The sequence below is a fragment of the Adiantum capillus-veneris genome, chromosome 4 (assembly GCF_014529385.1).
Source record: "Adiantum capillus-veneris isolate H3 chromosome 4, ASM1452938v2, whole genome shotgun sequence".
NCBI classification, from domain to species: domain Eukaryota; kingdom Viridiplantae; phylum Streptophyta; class Polypodiopsida; order Polypodiales; family Pteridaceae; genus Adiantum; species Adiantum capillus-veneris.
This window is the reverse complement of record NC_140934.1, coordinates 124,732,907-124,752,434: the sequence shown is the minus strand read 5'-3', so window position 1 is coordinate 124,752,434 and position 19,528 is coordinate 124,732,907. Positions and strand designations below refer to the sequence as shown.

At 46.1% G+C, this 19,528-nt stretch overlaps 1 protein-coding gene across 5 annotated transcripts in view; it reads left to right on the top strand.

The window, feature by feature from the left end:
• GCN2 (protein kinase family protein) overlaps positions 1–17,329 on the top strand; it is a 253,789-nt gene extending 236,460 nt beyond the window's left edge. For 3 of the 5 annotated variants that reach the window (XM_086511103.1, XM_086511104.1, XM_086511102.1), the window contains 7 exons: positions 4,204–4,312; positions 4,396–4,532; positions 4,634–4,741; positions 14,324–14,397; positions 14,487–14,595; positions 14,708–14,830; positions 16,630–17,329. In XM_086511103.1, coding sequence (XP_086367229.1) covers positions 4,204–4,312; positions 4,396–4,532; positions 4,634–4,741; positions 14,324–14,397; positions 14,487–14,595; positions 14,708–14,830; positions 16,630–16,761 — 792 coding nt within the window. In that variant the 3' untranslated portion in view covers positions 16,762–17,329. Of the gene's footprint in view, positions 1–4,203; positions 4,313–4,395; positions 4,533–4,633; positions 4,742–14,323; positions 14,398–14,486; positions 14,596–14,707; positions 14,831–16,629 lie in introns of those variants that run through there. The other 2 variants (XR_015187920.1, XR_015187919.1) reach the window with 1 other exon arrangement.
• The last annotated feature ends 2,199 nt before the right edge of the window (positions 17,330–19,528 follow it).

The following is a 19,528-nucleotide window of genomic DNA, read 5'->3' as shown; positions in this document are numbered from 1 at the left end:
GCTGCCTCTTGGAGCTTCGAGACGTCATGGGCTAGTATTTGATCGATTGGAATTTCTGCATACTCCTCTTGTAACCATCCTGTTGGAAGCTCCTTGAAGAGTAAGTCTTCAGACACAGACATAGCAGAGTGCTTTTGACTGGGTGGGGCGTCAGACCCGAGAGATGTTAGAGGAAGAGGTGGAACATTGGCGAGCTCATGCAGAGGAGATTTCTTTCCCCTTCGGTGATGTGTTAATAGGTTCACCAAGGCCAACGGCTTCCATCAGAGGAACACTTGAATCATGGTCATCTAGGACTAACACTGGCACACTTTTTGCTGTAGGGCTTGGGACACCAGTGTCCTGAGGAGTTGGGAGAGAGAGTGTTACAGGCACAGGTGAGGCTTGAATAGAGACCATATAGCACGGCATTGATGTGGTAGCTTCTAACCACTACAGCAGGTCATCGTCAGACCCGTCAGGTGGGATGGGCTACGCAGGGTCGGGGTTGGACTGTACTAACAATGAGCTGTGATGAACCACTGGATCCATACCTCCTTCGAGTCGAATTGGTTGCATGGGGGAGCCAGGAGTATGTATCCACATGGCGTCGTTTTCCCAATCATGAAGTGCCTTAGTATGCCGCAGCCATAGTCTACCAATAAGCAAAGGAAATCCTCCCTCCACCTGGGGAAGACTAACCACTACAAAATCCAAGCTAAATGTGAAGTCTTGTACCTTCAGAGGCACCTTATTTACTATGCCTACTGGATAGTGTCCTCTGGTCCGCCAATGTATCAGTGAATGGAGCAGGGCGGGTAGGCTGCAGACCTAAAGCCAACATTAGAAAACTCAGGCATCAGATTGATCCCAGATCCACCATCCATTATGACGCCTGAGAATTGATGCCCAAGAATAGACAGAGTGAGACGAGGACTTTTGTAGTCGGTGAGGAGAGCAACTGGATAAGAAATCATGTAGGACTCCAAGGGTTGCACAGGTAGGTGCAGGTAGGTGCCCGCCACTAGACCCTGCACCACAAGGATACAGAGACTGGACAATGGAAAGGGAGTCACTTCGAAAATTTTCATCAAGTCGAAGCATGTCGTACAGTGACACTTGCTAAAAGGTGTTTTTCAAGATAGTCTCTGTTGTAGGCTTCTATCTTTTGATCAGTGCTTGCTCTGGTATCTTAAGCTTCTGCAAGTCCTCTACTGCTTCCATGAAAGCACCATCAATATCTAACAGAAGAGAGGTAGGTTGGCTCTTGGCACTACGTGCTGGTTTGTCAGCTACTAGGGGAGTTTCACTCATTTGGGTGAGTGGAGACAAAAAAGTTGGACCGCCAGGGAGGTTGAGACAAAGAGCAGCTCTCTGTGCCCGTGTGAGCACACCAGTCGGTTCTTCCACCTGCTTCAACTCATCTTGAGAGGCAACTACAAGAGTGGAAGGCAGGGCCTGTGGAATGGTGCTTACTGTGATGAGGTAAACCTTTGGGAATGTAAACTCCTGTTGGTTCTGGCTTGTGCTTGCAGATGTGGATGCACGTTGTTTTGGGCAGTCCTTACTATAGTGATTTTTAGCTTCAAGGTAGTGTTGGCAAGGGCGGGACCCTTCTGGCAGCAGACATTTGCTCTGATATTGTCCATACTCCCCACACCTGTAGCATAAAATTGGCCTATTGGAGGGACAAGCTGGTCTTGGCCCTTGCTGCATGGGGACGGATGCTGACGTGTAGAAGCTTTGGGGAACTGAAGAAGCATTAGCATGATAAAAGCTGGGGGATGCAAAGTTGTTGTGCATACCTTGCATAGGAGGTGTTGTCAGCACAGGTGGCATCGAGTTTTGATGGCCATAGGGTGAAACCATGTTGGATGCAGGTGCTAGCCCTTGTTGGAGAGAAGGGCCTAGACTTTGTTGTATTTGCCGCAATCCCTTGATATAGTAGAAATCCTTGTCTTCATGCCCAGACTTTGCGTAGAAGTGGCAATAAGCCCGAAGGGGACAGCCCTGTGGAGGGTGTCCTGGAGAGCGACATGAGTTGCACCATACCATAGCCTTAATCTCCTGCTGAGACCGAAGCTCTTCTAGCTCTCTCTTGATTTGATCCAAAGCCTCGAGATGTGGGGGTTTCTCTTGTCTAAGAGAGATTGATTTCTCCTCTTGAAGAGCACGTTGTAGTTTTAGGGCTTCAAGTTCCCTACGTAAAGAAGTCAATGGATCAGAAGGACTTTTCAAAAACACCGAGGGCAGCCGTGACAAACTCCTCCAGAGTGGCGTCGGGTCGGAGACTCTCTCGGAGTTTTTGCTGAGAAGTTTTGGGAAGAGCCTTTTCCACCCACTTCTTAACCATAAATTCATTGGGTTGTTGGGGAAGCTTGGCAACCACAGACTTGGTTTTAGTCATGAGTTCTGCAAATGTCTCCTCTGGTTGGAGCACCATGTTGGCCAACTCATCCAAAACCTTTTCCTGGTAGTCACCTGGTCTGAATGCTGCACAGAACTGTTGTCTTAAAGCTGCCCAAGTTGCAAAATGGTTCTCTGCAAAAAACTGACTGTACGAGTTGTCTGCTAAGCCATCCAAGGTAGATGGAAAGAGTACCAAATAAGCATCTTCTCTATTAAGACAGAGAGATACAAACCTCCTTGCATGGTCGTCTGCATCTTCTGAGGAGAGTCCCTTGAAGGTAGGAAACTTGATGTTTACCTTGGCCAAAACACTGGTCAACGCCTCCATGGCCTCTTGCTCAGGAGCCCGTTGCTCAATAGCCTGCTGTAACAAAATAGGAGAGAGCTTTACTGGGGAAGGTGACCTGGAAGATATGGAACCAGATGGAGGAATGGGTGATGCCGTATGTGGAGGTATGGGTGATGAGGTTGATGGACTTCTACTAGATACCAAGGGTCGTCTTCTGTTGTAGTACTTCAGAGGACTCAGTAGTGCGCTTTGACGCTCTAATGACCGCCTTGTATGTGTCATGCAACGACCACAAATCCAACCAAGCTTTGGGCAAGAAGACCTTTAATTGGCTGAACACGGGTCTAGACTCTACTAGACCAGGGCAAGTGACTAGACCACCAGGCTGGACCAGGGACAAGGAGGGCTGGACCAGGGACGAGGAAGGACTAGACCAGGGACGAGAAAGGCCTAGACCAGGACGAGAGCCGGTTGGACCAGGGCGAGAGAGGACCAGACCAGCAGACTGCACAGTGCAAGGCAAAGTAGGCGAAGCTAGGTAAAAACCAGCTAGCTTCTCGATTTTATCTCAACAGAGAGTGAGACTTTAGTTGAGGTCCCACCGGGCGTGCCAAAAATGAGAGCACCAGTAGTGTGGATAATGTGTTGTGCTCTCTAAAGTGGGTGCTCCTCAGTGCAATGTGCGTGACAATCTCACTCAAAACAGACTGAAAACAAAGGAACAATAGATAACAACTGATCACAAAGAGACACAATAGCAGACCAGAACATATGACTCGACTATCTCAAAGAACACATACAGACTCTAGCATGGCAGCACACTCAGCTCCAGCCGAGGACTCACGGGTACAATGGGGTGTCAAGGCTCAGATGTGCAGGGATGGTGCAGACATGCTGTGTATAGACTCGCTACCTAAACGACCACGCTGGACCATATATGAAGAAGATGATAAACATGACCCAACAACTACTACTCATATGTACAACCATAAAGAGCCACCAACGGCTCATAAATGTCAGCCATCTAAGTCTATCCCCAAACTGAGTGGTGGTGACCTGGCCACGATGTCCACTAGACCACTGTCTGTATCCCTGCCACGTGTCACTGCCTAGCCCAGAGAGTCCGTCCAGTGTGAACCAGACCAGACCAACTGTACTAACTGTGTGTCCTGTGAAAGTGACAATGTAGCCTGCTACAAGTAGAGAGCACGACACACTATCCGTGCTAAAGTCATTGAGACTTTGAGGGGAAAGTGGGTTCATTTAGGTTTGACAGTAGGAGAGCACAAGAAATTACATATTACGAATATGCTCACATGTTCTACTTTTAGTGATTCACATTTGTCAGGGCAGATGGTGCTCTTACTTGCCATTCCCACTCCTTCATTATTGCTCATATCAAACACTTTTTTAGTTATGGTTAATGTGTTTCTTCCTATCAAAGTAAAAATAAAAAATTGTCATTATTTTAAGGACTTTAGTTGAGAAGCAGATAAGGGAATGTTTTACTTTTATTGTTTTGCTAGGGACTCAAACTCCAGGAAAACGTTGTGGATCGTCTGCAAATAGTAGAGAGGAGATGGAATGGATACATAGATTTGGCTCTTTCACGACTCAGAGGAGGGCTAGCAGACAGTACGTGCTTGCTGTTTACTCATTTTGTCATGTTGCAATGATGCTCCCTTCTTGCAAATCGGTCCATTAAATTAAGTTTCCAGGTGCTAAAGTTTCAGCTTCAATTGATGAACTTTCTACTCTTCAAAGTTATTTAAGGGTTTGGAGTATTGGTAAGCATGTCCATCTTGATGCATTGATGATACCTGTAGAAGAGTATCACCAAGGGATTTATTTTCAGGTCAGTGCTCAGTCAGTTCCTTTGATTCGTTCTGTCATATTCATTGTATGTGTATGTCCATATGTGAAATTCCAGCCTTACTAATTCTTGGGAAAGTGCAGGTCTACTTACGCAAGGGGAGTTGCCTTGCAACTTCATCGGCAGGAATGCTACTGGCTGTTGGAGGTCGCTATGATCATCTTGTTCAAGAGCACTGGAAAAATACCTGGGTAAATTTCTGCCATGGTCTCAAGATTTTAACTGACAGTGGTCTTTAGGTAAATATATTTGTGAGCGCCTTGGTCGGGCTTTAACTAGCGTGGCTGTCCCTTGGTTGTTTGGGCTTTTTCTAGCATGGTTGTCAGAATAGATCGAATGACTATTCCAATTAGCATTCATCATCATGTGCTGAAGATATCCTCACAAGTTCTTGTTCGAAATGCAAGTGGGTTTTTTTTTTTTTTTTTTGCATGCACATGCCAAGGGAAATACTATTCTATTATTGGGGGTAGGTGTTGTTTCTATGAGAAAGGCGATTATTGCAGTCTTTGAATAACTGACTGTAAGAGTAAGAGTCCTCAAGCATGTTGAAGTCCCCCCTTCAATGCACCATTGCTCTGCATGAGGCAAAGACTCCACAATATGTGACTTAAACTCAGCCCTTGCACGTGCATGGTTGGGCACATAAAGCCCACAAGGCTACCTTGAACCTGCATAGTGACCCACTAGCCCTGCCTAGCACAATAATACCTTTGTTCGCAATGGCCTTTTGCCATGAGTCCGCAATAGTCATACTTACACCTCCCTGAATGCCTCGAGGCCCAAAAGCAGCTGACCAGAATGTCTCATAGCGGCCACGTAAGATTTTTTCACAACGCTGAATACGGCTCTTACAAAGGTGATGATCTTGAAGAATAAGTATATCTATCGTGCCACCCACATGGCATCTCTAAAACTCCTATCTCGATCGATTCCATTGGCATATAAATTGGAGCCCTGCAGCAGCGACAAGGATGCATGTGTGCGTGTGCGGGCGGGCAAGGAGAGAAGGAGAACACAGTGATGTGTGGGTGGAGCAGACCTCAAATTGAGGAGCTCCTTATTCTTTGTATATGTACAAAGATAAGGAATGTGTATGTAGTAGGCGGCCGCACACTAGACGTCCAGCCTTGGGCAAAGGCACTTCGCCTTTACCCCAACAACCTCCCACTTAAGGCGAATGTGCCAATAAGTGGATCCTACTAGCTAAACCACTAGTACGCACAAGAAAACAGGTGAGCGACTCTCTCAACCTACGCTCACTGGCTCGCTCTTGCGATCTACATGCAGTCGTATTAGCTCTAGTGATAGACGAGCATGCACATGGTTGAGCTCACTCGCAAAGGAGACACGTCTCGTCTCTCATCATCACATGCCAGCAACAAGATCGAGACTAGGCCGTCTCATACCTCAGATACATGCATAGGATATACAAAACCACTCCGGGCTTCCTTGGCAATCACTAGTGATCTACAATGCATCTGGAACGACTGCTCTCTAAGTAGTGTCTTGACACCAACAATCTACTAATTGTCTCACTGAAATCAAACTCTATCGCAGCTGAGGAACATAGCGCACATGCTGTAGTGTATAGGATGCACCACTTGGTAAGGACAAGCAAACATCTCCTACACCTACAATGTCAAACACCAACCAATCGGCCAAGTGTACGCAACCCAAGCTCCCACCAGCAAAAGTGTTAAACCATTCACGATGTTGTGTGACGTGGAAAATTGCATCCTCATCTAGCAACCAACGGGGAGAAGTGCCACCTCTCGAAGAAGACATGTAAGCAGGAGGAATGCTAAAAGTAAATGTGACATCACCGTCACTGGCATATGAAGCCACCACTCTAGCATGTGTCAAAACCATCTCTGCATGATGCATACATCTCTGTTGTTGCCTCATACGTCTGAAACAGCGGCATCTAATGTGCCTTGTGTGACCACAATGCAAACATCGCATATACTGGCAACTACGAGACCGCCGTCTCGTACGAGTCATCACTGTCGACTCTCAAACGTCAAACATATCTGCTATATGAATGTCAAGAAACCAAAGGAGAAAACTAATAGAGTCTCCCCTATAACCTAAGCAAAAGCTCAAGCAAAATGTCAACCATAAACCATGCCAAAATGGCGCTCCACAATCTGTAGGCATAAATAGCGTCACTACACCAAAGTGAGCTCAATCTGGGACAAACAACTCAACCAAACGTAAAGCGCATGACCATATATGCAGGTAGTGAGCAAACACAGTGCTCAAAACGCGTCCCACAAGAAAATTGCCTGCAAATGTTTGACAACGATTCAAAAAACATGTAGAAATTGTAAAGCATGTGACTTCATGTAATTTAGAGCCATTGTAGCAGGCTACAGTGTCACTTTCATAGGACACGCAGTTAGTAGAGTTCGTTTGGTCTGGTTCACACTGGACGGATTCTCTGGGCTGGGCAGTGACACGTGGCAGGGATACGGACGGTGGTCTAGTGGACATCGTGGCCAGGTCACCAATGACTCAATTTGGGGATAGACTCAGATGGCTGACATTTATGAGCCGTTGGTGGCTCTTTATGGTTGTACGTATGAGTAGTAGCTGTTGGGTCATAATCATTATCTTCTTCATATATGGTCCAGCGTCATCGTCTAGGGCAGCGAGTCTATACACAGCACGTCTGCACCATCCCTGCACATCTGAGCCTCAACACCCCATTGTACCTATGAGTTTTGGGCTGGAGCTGAATGTGTTGCCACACCAGAGTCTATATCGGTTCTTTAAGATAGTCGAGTCCTTATGTTCTGGTCTGCTATTGTGTCTACGTTGAGAAGATGTTATCTATTGTTTCCTTTGTTTTCATTCTGTTTTGAGTGAGATGTCACGCACATTGCACTGAGGAGCACCCACTGTAGAGAGCACGACACACTATCCGCACTAGAGGTGCTCTCATTTTTGGCACGCCCGGTGGGACCTCAACTGAAGTCTCACTCTGTTGAGGTGTTGGGGTGCAAAGCGAGGAGCTAGCTGGGTTTTACCTAGCCTCGCCTACTTCGCCTTGCCCAATGCAGCCTGTTGGTCTGGTCCTCTCTCGCCCTTGTGACTGGTCCAACCAAGCTCTCGTCCTGGTCTAGTCCTTCCTCGTCCTGGTCCAGCTAGGCAGTGCAGTCACTTGTCAGGTCTAGTAGAGTCTAGACCTGAGCCAGTTAAAGGTCTTCTTGCCCAAATCTTGGTTGGGTTTGTGGTCACTGCATGACACATACAAGGGGTTCATTAGATCGTCAAAGCGGACTACTGAGTCCTCTGAAGCACTACAATAGAAGACGTCAACCCTTGGTACCTAGTCGAAGTCCACCAACCTCATCACCCATACCTCCACATAAGGCTCCATCCGGTTCTACATCCTCCAGGTCACCTTCCCCGATAAAGCTCTCTCCCATTTTGTTACAGCAAGCTATTCAGCAAGGGGCTCCTGAGCAAGAGTACATGGAGTCGTTGACGAGTGTTTTGGCCAAGGTAAACATCAAGTTTCCTACTTTCAAGGGACTCTCTTCAGAAGATACAGACGACCATGCAAGGAGGTTTGTATCTCTCTGTAGAGGTCATGGTCTTAATAGAGAAGATGCTTATTTGGTACTCTTTCCATCTACCTTGGATGGCTTAGCAGATAAATGGTACAGTCAGTTTGCAGAGAACCATTTTGCAACTTGGGCAGCTTTAAGACAACAGTTCTGTGCAGCATTCAGGCCAGGTGACTACCAGGAAAAGGTTTTGGATGAGTTGGCCAACATGGTGCTCCAGCCAGAGGAGACTTTTACAGAACTCATGACTAAAACCAAGTCTCTGGTTGCCAAGCTTCCTCAGCAACCAAGGGAATTTATGGTCAAGAAGTGGGTGGAGAAGGGTCTTCCCAAAACTTCCCAGCAAAAACTCCGAGAGAGTCTCCGACTTGACGCCACTCTGGAGGAGTTTGTCGCGGCTGCTACTAGGATAGAGGGAGCTAGGAAGCTGTTCACCATCTCCCCTCAGGTAGAGATCCCCTCAATGTTTTCGGAAAGTCCTTCTGATCTGTTAACTTCTTTACGCAGAAGCCCTAAAGTTACAGCGAGCTCTTCAAGAGGAGAAATCAATCTCTCTCAGACAGGAGAAGCCCTTACATCACGACGCTTTGGATCAAATCAAGAGAGAGCTAGAAGAGCTTAGATCTCAGCAGGCGACTAAGGCTATGGTATGGTGCAGCTCGTGTCGCTCTCCAGGACACCCTCCACAGGACTGTCTCCTTCGTGCTTATTGCCATTTCTGCGAAAAGTCTGGGCATGAAGACAAGGATTGCTACGATATCAAGGGGTTGCGGCAAATACAACAAAGTCTAGGTCCTTCTCTCCAACAAGGGCTTGCTCCAACATCCAATATGGTTTCCCCCTATGGCCATCAAAATACCTGCCACCTTTGCTCAATACCCCTACTGTCCAAGGTATGTCAAGTACGTTTCCGTCTCAAAAAATTTATACCCATGCTCCTTCAGCCCCTCAGAGCTTCTACACCTCAGCCTCCAACTCCATGCAGCAACAAGAACAGAGACCACCTCGTCCCCCGTTTCGTCCTTCTAATAGGCCCATCTTATGCTACAGATGTGGAGAATATGGGCATTACCAAAGTAAATGTCCTTTACCTGAAGGGTCTCCTCTTTGCCGACATTGTCCGGAGTCTAAGGACCACTACAGTAAGGATTGTCCCAATCACAGGGCATCCTCATCTTCAGGCCCAACTCAGAACCAACAAGAATTCACATTCCCGAAGATCAATCTGATCGCAGTGAACACCACCCCTCAGCCATCACCTGCTACTCATACAGTTCGGCCACAGCAAGTGGAGATCGCTGGCGTACTCACTCTGGCAAGAGCAACTCTTGATCTCAGCTTGCCAACAGGTCCATCTCGTCTATCTCCACTCCCACAACCTGACCAAACTGACGAGCCCTTCATTGGTGCTAAGAGTAGGCGAGTATGCTTTCGGACATTGATGGAGCCTTCTTAGAAGCAGTGGCTGACTTGGAACAGGTCAGAGTTCTAGAGGAATCCCAGATTAAAGGAGCTAAGTCCACAACGGAAGCAATCTTGAAGAACACCTTTCAACAAGTATCCCTTTATGAGATGCTCCGGCTAGATGCAACCCTCAGAAAAGTGACCCTCTCAGTCATTAAGTCTCTGTACCCGTGTGCGGGGCCTAGTGGCGGGCATCTCCCTGTACAGCCTTCAGAGTCTTACATGATTTCTTATCCAGCTGCTCCCCTCACCGACTACAAAAGTCCTCGTCTCACTGTGTCTATTCTTGGGCATCAATTCTTAGGCGTCATAGTGGATGGTGGATATGGGATCACTCTAATGCCAGAGTTTACTATTTTGGCTTTAGGTCTGCAGCCTACCCGCCCTGCTCCATTCACTGTTACTCAAGTCTCTGTACCCGGGTGCAAGGCCCAATGGCGAGCATCTCCTTGTACAGCCTTCAGAGTCTTACATGATCCAGCTGCTCTCCTCACAGACTACAAAAGTCCTCGTCTCACTGTGTCTATTCTTGGGCATGAATTCTCAAGCGTCATAGTGGATGGTGGATCTGGGATCAATCTAATGCCAGAGTTTACTATGTTGGCTTTAGGGCTGCAGCCTACCCGCCCTGCTCCTTTCCCTATTATATTAGCGGACCAAAGGACAGTCTCTCCAGTGGGCATAGTAGATAAGGTGCCTCTGAAGGTACAAGACTTCACATTTAGCTTGGATTTTGTGCTGGTCAGTCTTCCCCGAGTGGAGGGAGGATTGTAGCAGGCTACAGTGTCACTTTCACAGGACACTCAATTAGTACGGTTGGTCTTGCCTCGTTCACACTAGTCGGACTCTGGACGGACTCTGTGGGCTGGGCTGGGCAATGACACGTGGCAGGATACGGACGGTGGTCTAGTGGACATCGTGGCCAGGTCACCACCACCACTCACTTTGGAGATTGGCTTAGGTGGCTGACATTTATGAGCCGTTGGGTCATTATCATCATGGGCTTCATTTTTGGTCCAGCATCGTCGTCGAGAGCAGCGAGTCTTGCACAGAGCACTGCTTCACCATCCCTGCACATCTGAGCCTCGACACCCCCATTTGTACCTGTGAGTCCTGGGCTGGAGCTAAGTGTGCTGCCACGCCAGAGTCTGTACATGGTTCTTTGAGCTAGTGGAGTCCACATGTTCTGGTCCACTGTTGTGTCTCTGTTGTTATCCATTGTTTCTGTGTTTCATTCTGTTTGAGAGAGTTTCCATTTGTTTGAGTGAGATTGTCACGCACATTGCATTGAGGGGCACCCACACTGTAGAGAGCACGACACATTATCCGCGCTACAAGGATTTCCTTTGCTTATTGGTAGACCATGATTGCGGCATACTAAGGCACTTCATGATTGGGGAAACGACGCCATGTGGATACATACTCCTAGCTCCCCCATGCAACCAATTCGACTCGAAGGAAGTATAAATTCAATGGTTCATCACAGCTCATTGTCAATACAGTCCAACCCCGACCCTGAGCAGCCTATCCCACCTGACGGGTCTGATGAAGACCTGCTGCAGTGGTTGGAAGCTACCACATTGATGTCGTGCTATGTGGTCTCTATTCAAGCCTCACCTGTGCCTGTAACACTCTCTCTCCCGGCTCCTCAAGCTGACACCGGTGACCCAAGCTCTACAGCAGAAAGTGTGTCAGTCAAAGAAGCAAGTGTGTTAGTCCCTGATCACCATGATTCAAGTGTTCCTTTGATGGAAGCCGTCGGCCTTGGTGAACCTCCAACACATCACGGAAGGGGGAAGAAATCTCCTCTGCATGAGCTTGCCAACGTTCCACATCTTCCTCTAACATCTCCCGGGTTTGACACCCCGCCCACTCAAAAGCACTCTGCTATGTCTGTGTCTCAAGACTTACCCTTCGAGGAGCTCCACCAAGATGGTTATAAGAGGAGTATGCGGAGTTTCCAATCGATCAAACACCAACCCATGATGTCTAGAAACTCCAAGAGGCAACTCACTTTTCGTCTTCCGAGGCACCCTCTCCAGTTACACCTCCTGACCCGATCAAAGAAGTCAACTTGGGCGACCCTGACAACCCTCAACACGTCCTCTTAGCAGCCTGGTTATGGGAGCATCCCGCGTTACTCGATCAGGTAGTTTCTTTTATACACTCTTTTAAAGATGTTTTTGCTTGGTCCTACAAGGATTTGGAAGGGATCCCACCAGAATTGGGTGTCCATACTATCCCTCTGGTTGAAGGGGCTAAGCTTGTCAGAGGCCGAGCTCACAAGCTCAACCCAAAGTATGCAGAGGTTGTCAAGTCAGAGCTCGATAAAATGGAAGAGGCGGGGATCATTGTACCTGTGGAGCACTCTAAGTGGTTATCACCCTTGGTGATAGCGCCTAAGAAGTAGTTCAATAAAATCCGTGTGTGCATAGATTACCGCGCTTTGAACAAGGTAACTATCCCAGATGGTTTTCCCACACCTTTCACTAAGTGTGTGCTAGAAGATGTAGCAAGGCATGTATTGTACAGTTTCATGGATGGGTTCAATGGATACAATCAATTGGGCATCCATCCACGTGATCAGATTAAAACGGATTTCGTGACTCCTTGGGATATTTTTATCTACAGTAGAATGTCGTTAGGGTTGAAAAACGCTCCACCTTCCTTCAATCGAGCAGTATATCTCATATTCTGCCCTTTACTGACGGATCATCTTCACATCTTCATGGACAATTTTTCAACCTTTTCAGGTGCTCAATGTTCAACCCCATTGGAAAATCTAGAGGAGCATCTTGCTCAGCTCTCTGCTCTCTTCCTCAAGTAAGAGAGGCACGCCTAAAGCTCAATCCTAACAAATGTCATTTTTTGGTCACTGAGGGCACACTACTAGGCTATGTGGTGTTTGCCAAAGGTTTAGTACCTGACCCAGAGAAGATCGTGGCCATCTTGAAGTTACCAACTCCCATCAACCCAAAAGGTGTTCAAAGCTTTGTAGGCCACACAGGCTATCATCGCAGGTTTATACGAATGTATGCACACGTGGCTCAACCATTAACCCAACTCACTAGTGCTATTGTACCCTTCCAATGGTCAAAACCTGAGGCTGAAGCATTTGCCTACCTCAAAAAACGCCTCATTGAAGCAGCTATTCTCGTGGCTCCAGATTGGTCTCTCCCTTTTCATGTGCATACTGACGCGAGTCAACTGGCTGTGGGTACTATGTTGACTCAGCCTAGTAAGGAGTACAACCTGGATCACCCTGTTCACTATGCAAGTCGTCTGCTCACCAAAGCAGAGCGTAACTACAGCACCACAGAACGGGAAGGTTTTGGCTATGGTGTATTCTTTACAAACGTTTCGTCATTACTTGTTAGGGGTTCACTTCACTATCATCACAGATCATCATGCGCTACGCTATCTTCTGAATTAACCCCAAGTTGCAGGAAAAGTATGGAGGTGGCTACTGATATTCCAGGAATTCGATTTCAACGTAGTTCTTAGTCCAGGTAAGCGGCACGTCATGACCAATCATCTCTCTCGCATACATACAGGTGAGCCGATACTGAGGTTGATGATGACTTTCCGGATAGTCATCTCTTTAAGGTCGACACGACCCCAGAATGGTATGGAGATGTGTTACATCTGCTCTCTACTGGTCTATATCCTGAGAATGCTCCTCCCTTGCAAAAAAGAAGATTCTTGCTGAAGTCTAGACCCTTCTCTTTGATTGGCAGACAGCTTTACAAATCTGGGCCAGATGGTGTGCTACGCAGGTGCGTCTCCCCTCATGAAGTAGACCACATTCCGGAAGATGCACACAGTGGTCCTACAGGTGGCCATTACCCTGGTCACATCACGGCGCAAAAAATCTTACAGACAGGCTTACGGTGGCCCTATCTATTCAGAGATGCTATTGCTCATGTCAAGATTTGTTACTGCAATTGGGAGTTGGTTGGTGCGCAGTGGTCACTTTGTGGTATGTACCGCTTGTGACCATCCACTTGAGACAGCACCACTCTTGTGGAACTGCCCCATGGCAAAGTAGGTTTGGCTTCGGTTTCTTCGGCTGATGCCTGCACTTTTGACAGCTAGCCAGTACACTTGGGATGTTGCAGCTTGGTCCACCCTCACGGGCCCTGCACTTCGTTTTAAGATGGCTTTAGTCAATAGGATGATTGTGATACGGGAGGGCCGGCCTACACTCCGGCCCTCCACAGAGCTTGTACCTCAGGAGTGGAGTAGAGATAGAGAGAAATGTTGGGAGCTCATCTGCAGCCTGACACTTTGGTCCATCTGGAGTGCCTGATGCTTCCGCATCTTCGAGGCTCCACCCATCCCACTGGCAGAGAGTGTACATGACATCTGACTAGAGCCTGATCCATACACTTGTGGGATAGTTTGAGAGGCTTCAAGGCAGCTCCAACCGCATGCAGGAGCGCTGTGAGGCCTTCTTGTGACTTTGTCGACCAAGGCCCTTCTTAACCATGGTTCATGGGGCGCCTGATGGCAGTATGGCCCAGCAGTTTGGTTGTTTCCTCCTGCCATATCTTGGTTTAGCTGTCATTGTCATTGGCAGAGACTCCCAACATTTTGATGTAGCCCTCTCTAGTAGGGGCAGTTTGTAGCCCATTGGACAGTTTTCTTACCCAAAGGAAGGATCGTTTTCTTGAAGAAAAACTGACCATTAATGTATCTGCATGTGGATTATGTGTGCGCGTGCTTGTGTAACAGGGTTTCTCTGTTCCGGGTGCTGTTGGAGTAAGCATTGCACTTGAAAAGCTCATCTTGGCAGCAATGTCTGAGAGGTATAGTTTTGACCTTGCTAGAGTACTTGTGCTTTTTTTTGTTGTATGTTTGACGTGTCAATGGGTTTTTATTCAAAGTTTTTTTTCAGTGAGCCTGATTCATCTGGTGTTGAAGTGCTCGTTTGCTCCAAGGGGGGTGGGGGCCTACTTCGGGAACGGATGGAAATTGTTTCTGAACTATGGAATGGAAGTATTAAGGCAAGTTATTCAAGGGTGTATTTGCTTTAGTCACTTAATCGCGGGACCAGATTCTTTAACAGCCTTAGTGTATGAGAAGGCTTTGATTATATCAAAAATTCTGGTTGTGCAGGCTGATTTTGTGCACTCACCTTCCCCCAGTCTCACAGAGCAATATGATTACGCAAATGAGCATGGCTTTAAGTGGTTGGTTATGCTAACAGAATCAGATCTTGCACATGGTAACAGTGTTAAGGTACATGATTCTGCAGTCTGCAGTTGTTTTCAGTACTCTTTTTTACGAAGGCTGCTTGCAGTTCTTTTGAGGGGTCAACAAAAAACAGAAAGTGATTTTTATCAAGTCCAGACTACATACTCCTTGCAGGAAAGCAGCTTGTCGCTGCCCTATTTTAAAATCTCACAAGCTATGGGTTTGGCTTTTTCAAGGATGATTCTTGGTCGTGCAAGATGCCCCATGGCAACCTGCACAGCAACCTCAAACGACAAGGTCGTGATCATCATCAAGAGATTGCACTTGGGGCTTAGTGTATATTGTGATTTGAGGGCTGTGTGGTCTAGTTGTACCTGGCTGAACTCCACAAGGGGCTTGTTTAATTTTGGCTGGTACTCGGGTGACTTTGTACAAATGTCTCTGGACAAGGGCTTTTGCCACTTCAGCAAGCTAATTCCCTAGGAAAGAAAATCACCGGAGAATGGTAGGAGAGGAGCAAACGAGGTAGAGTCATGATCTCGGAGTATGAAGAATAGAGGTTTCATTCAATTGCATTTTTGTTTAAATGCAAAGGTAGTGTTGATTCTCAAGGAAGTTTGCTCTTGCACAAACATCTTAGTTCTTAAGATCATTTTCCTATGAAGGAAGCTGCACAAGCACAGATCTGAAATAAAAGATGTGTTACAAGAGGTCAAAATATATCATCGAACAAAAAGAGTAAGAGAAAATGCCCAAGCTCATACTTCTGAAGGAATTGCCCAAGTTACAAGGCTAGTTTTGAGATTAAAACTAGAGGATCTTCTAAGCTCCAAGGGGCCTTAAAATTTTAACAATCTTTGACCAAGGATGGAAAACTCCACCTCTAAGCCAAGTCTATCTGTTCAGAGCTACAGCTTACTAATGGCCACATCTGAGAAGGTTTTATGCTTGCAAACCATCCTTGGAGACTCTGTGCTCCGACGTTTATACCCCAGCTAGAGGATCTTCTAAGCTCAAAAGGGGTCTTAGATATCTAACAATCTTTGACCAAGTCAATTTGTTCAGAGCTACAGCTTACTATGGCCACATCTTTTAAGGTTTTATGCTTGCAAACCATCCTCGGAGACTATGTGCTCTGACCTTTCTACCCCTTTTCTTAGTCTCCTCTCTACCTGCTGTCTAATATCCTTAGATACTCTGCGACAGGTGCATTCCTTGGAAAAAGGGTCTGTCCCGTACAAACAAATCAGTGGCCAGGAAGACCTTAATGAACACTTTTTTCCCCCGTGACTCAGAACTGAGAAGGGTTCTTCGCATCAAATGGGTAGAGAATCATGGATATGATGTGATTGTCACGTTGGCCTATCTCCAACTACCAAGTTCATGTATCTCCAATATGTCAAGCATATTGTGAAGATCACCTTTCAGACCAGTGAAGTCGGTACCCTGTATCGATTTCAGCCCAAGAGGCAACGGCAAAATCAAAAATCCATTTGGATGCAAATTTGGTGCAGATGTGTTATAATTCCAAGAGCCAGCCTGAGAAGAGAAAGTATTGGTGAAGAAATAATTAAGTTGGTCGTCATCCATCCCTAGCATTTCAAGTCTCTCGACTTAGCTTAAAGATAAGGAAAAGATCAGTAAGGAGTAAATCTGTAGCATAGATGGACCAAGAATCACGCTCACTATGCTTGACATGCATCGGGGATTAATAAATTTGAAGTCAACGCTGGTGCAAAATTGGCGTTGTTAGACATGGTTAGAGTTCTGGCATTCACAATTTATTGGGTCTTGTGTGAACTTGTCAGTGTGCATAGCATAATGATTTGATGGTGTTGCTGCAGGTCAGAAATATGGAAACCCGCAGGGTGGAAGATGTTCCAAGAGAAGACTTGGTGAAGTTCTTCGCAGAGCTGGCAGTAACAATCACAAACAAAAGGAATAAGTATATAGTAGGCTGGAAGGGAAAAGAGTAACTAATTCTTTTATTCTTTACTCTGCATGACTAGATTTGGATAGAAAAAAGGACCCCATGTGATGAGTTCAGTGTCAGCTCAGTTAGAGGTCAAGGTTTTGACTCCAGGATCATCACCTTGTAAATGGGTAGGGTTAGTTCAAGCTACATAGCTGGCTTGAGTGTCCCTTGGCATGACCACGAAGAAAATCTCCCAATAGGAGAGAGCCTCCCTTACGCACGCGCGCATGTACACACACACACACACACACACACACACACACACAGAGAGAGAGAGAGAGAGAGAGAGAGAGAGAGAGAGAGAGAGAGAGACTTCATTATTGACTCCCTTCCCTGGCAAGTATGTAGCCAAGCAGTTGGGAAGAGTTCTTTGTATCAACACCTAAAAGGAAAGAAGTCCTAGTTTTCCAATCAAGAGACAATTTTTGTGTCTCAACTCTCTAGATGATATTTATGCCCACTGTAATCTGAATGACAGTCAAGTTCTCCTAATTTAACTTTTTCCATCAGGCTGAGCTGTCACTTGTATCCAATGACTTCAACTTTGCAAATGAAGCACAATTGCTTTATCCTGGTTTCACCTATTGTAGTTTGATACATCGGTTTTAGGCTTCTTTGCAGACAAGAGGCAGTTGCTTCTTTTAGTTTGATCTTTGCAATTGTGCGGCAATTAATATATAGAGTCAGCCTTCTGCAAAGTGGCTAAGGATCTGATGATGAGGTAGTATCAAGCATCAAATCCTCACTTTCTATGAATCTTAATCCATACAATGTGATATCATTTGTATTCAATGGAACCTTGCAACTATGTAATTGTATTTTATTCAGCTTGACTTCTTTTGTTGTAATTCTGTTGACGAATTATGCAGCAAAACGTGTTCATGAGGCCAGGTATTAATAAAATCAGATTCTATTGCTGTTCTAATTTGAGCTTTTGTAATTCAGGGAAAAGTACTCATTGAGGGCAAGAAATGTGTTAGTGAGGTTGAGCACCATATATTTAAGACTTTGAACTGGTGAGATAGGTCTTCCATTTCAACTATGTAGCTTGGTTTCTATTGTAATTTTGCCAATGGGCAATACCAGTACATGTGTTAGTGAGGTTGAGCACCATATATCGTTTGGGGATCATCATTCTCTAGCATTTTCTCTCTCTTCAACGTTTTGTCATAGCCCTCTCTCAATTGTAACTTTTTTGGTCTCATAGGTCATTCTGGCCTTTTGAAGACGATAATATAACATTTCATTTCATTTTTCACTTGCGTTTTTTCAAATTTGAGGGAACATTTCCTCTCTCTCTCTCTCTCTCTCTCTCTCTCATGGGTCTCTCACTGTTTTAATTTTGCTATTTTAAGGTTTCATAATTGTTTTTTTTTCTGTTTTTTAGAATTTCGTCACTGTTTTTTGCTGTTTTTTAGGGTTTCAAATTTGTGTTTTGCTATTGTTTTAGGTTTCACAAACGTTTCTTGTATGTTTGTGATGTTTGTTGCTATGGACAGATGTCATCATGGTTTCAGTCGCATGGTCTCAACATAGATAGATTACCTCCCTTTCAATACTCCCTGGATGCACCCTCCCTGTCTCACACAGACAAAGATCACCATACTCACACGCCAGGATTTGATTCAACTAGATACCAGGAGCACATGGATATAGCCGACACGACACAAGAGTTGGGCACGAAGATGGCCTTCTACAGAGAGCATCTTCTCCAACTCACGGAGGACAGCTTTGTGACTAGGCATGCATACATGGATACGCACTTATCTCATAGATAGATTACCTCCGTTTCAATACTCCCTGGATACACCCACCCTGTCTCAACATAGACAGAATACCTCCGTTTCAATACTACCTGGATGCACCCTCCCTGTCTCTCACACGGACAGAGATCACCATACTCAACACGCTAGGATTTGATTCAACTAGATACCAGGAGCACATGGATATAGCTGACACAAGAGTTATAGCACGAAGATGGCCTTCTACAGAGAACATCTTCTCCAACTCATAGAGGACGGCTTTGTAACTAGGCTTACATACATGGATACGCACTTGTCTCATGGGATAAGATGCGCTATTGGGCAAATATGCACATCCTCACATCAGCTCCCGATCGAGATTGGCCGATTTCGAGGGGTGCCAGTAGGGGCCAGGATATGTCACCTATGTAACCTAGAGCAAGAGACAGAGTTGCACTACACATGTCACTACCCGGCATACTATGAGACAGGCGGTCGTTTCCACTGCATGTTCAGGGAAGGTTTTGGACCTTTTTCTAGAGCCATGAGATACAAGGATTAGAGGTGTCTCAGATTGTTCCTGCTAGAGCTGCGTAGACTTAGGGAGAACTTGTTGAGGACATTAAGGGAAAGACAGTCTCAAAGACGAATCACAGATTTCTTTACACCAGCCAGTGGAATGGAGCAATTATTACAGTAGATCTTAGAGCCTACTCATACTAGAGGTAGGTACGTTGCTTGGCTGAGCCATTGAGCTTGGCAGATCCAGACGCCCAAGACCTCGGGGAGTCTCCCACTACCAACGAATGTTGCAACAAAAGATACGGATTACCCTAGCTCGACATGCAAGACGACCAACCAGAGTACTAACCATGGAGGAGGTCGATGAGATCTGTTAGCGATCGATGAGAGATTTCATCTAAACACGCAAACCCACCCCTCCCATCCTTTTTCCCTTAACGTTTTAGTGTTTTTTTTTTCTTTGTAACTTTGTAATTTTTGTACTTAAGATAGTATCAGATTCAC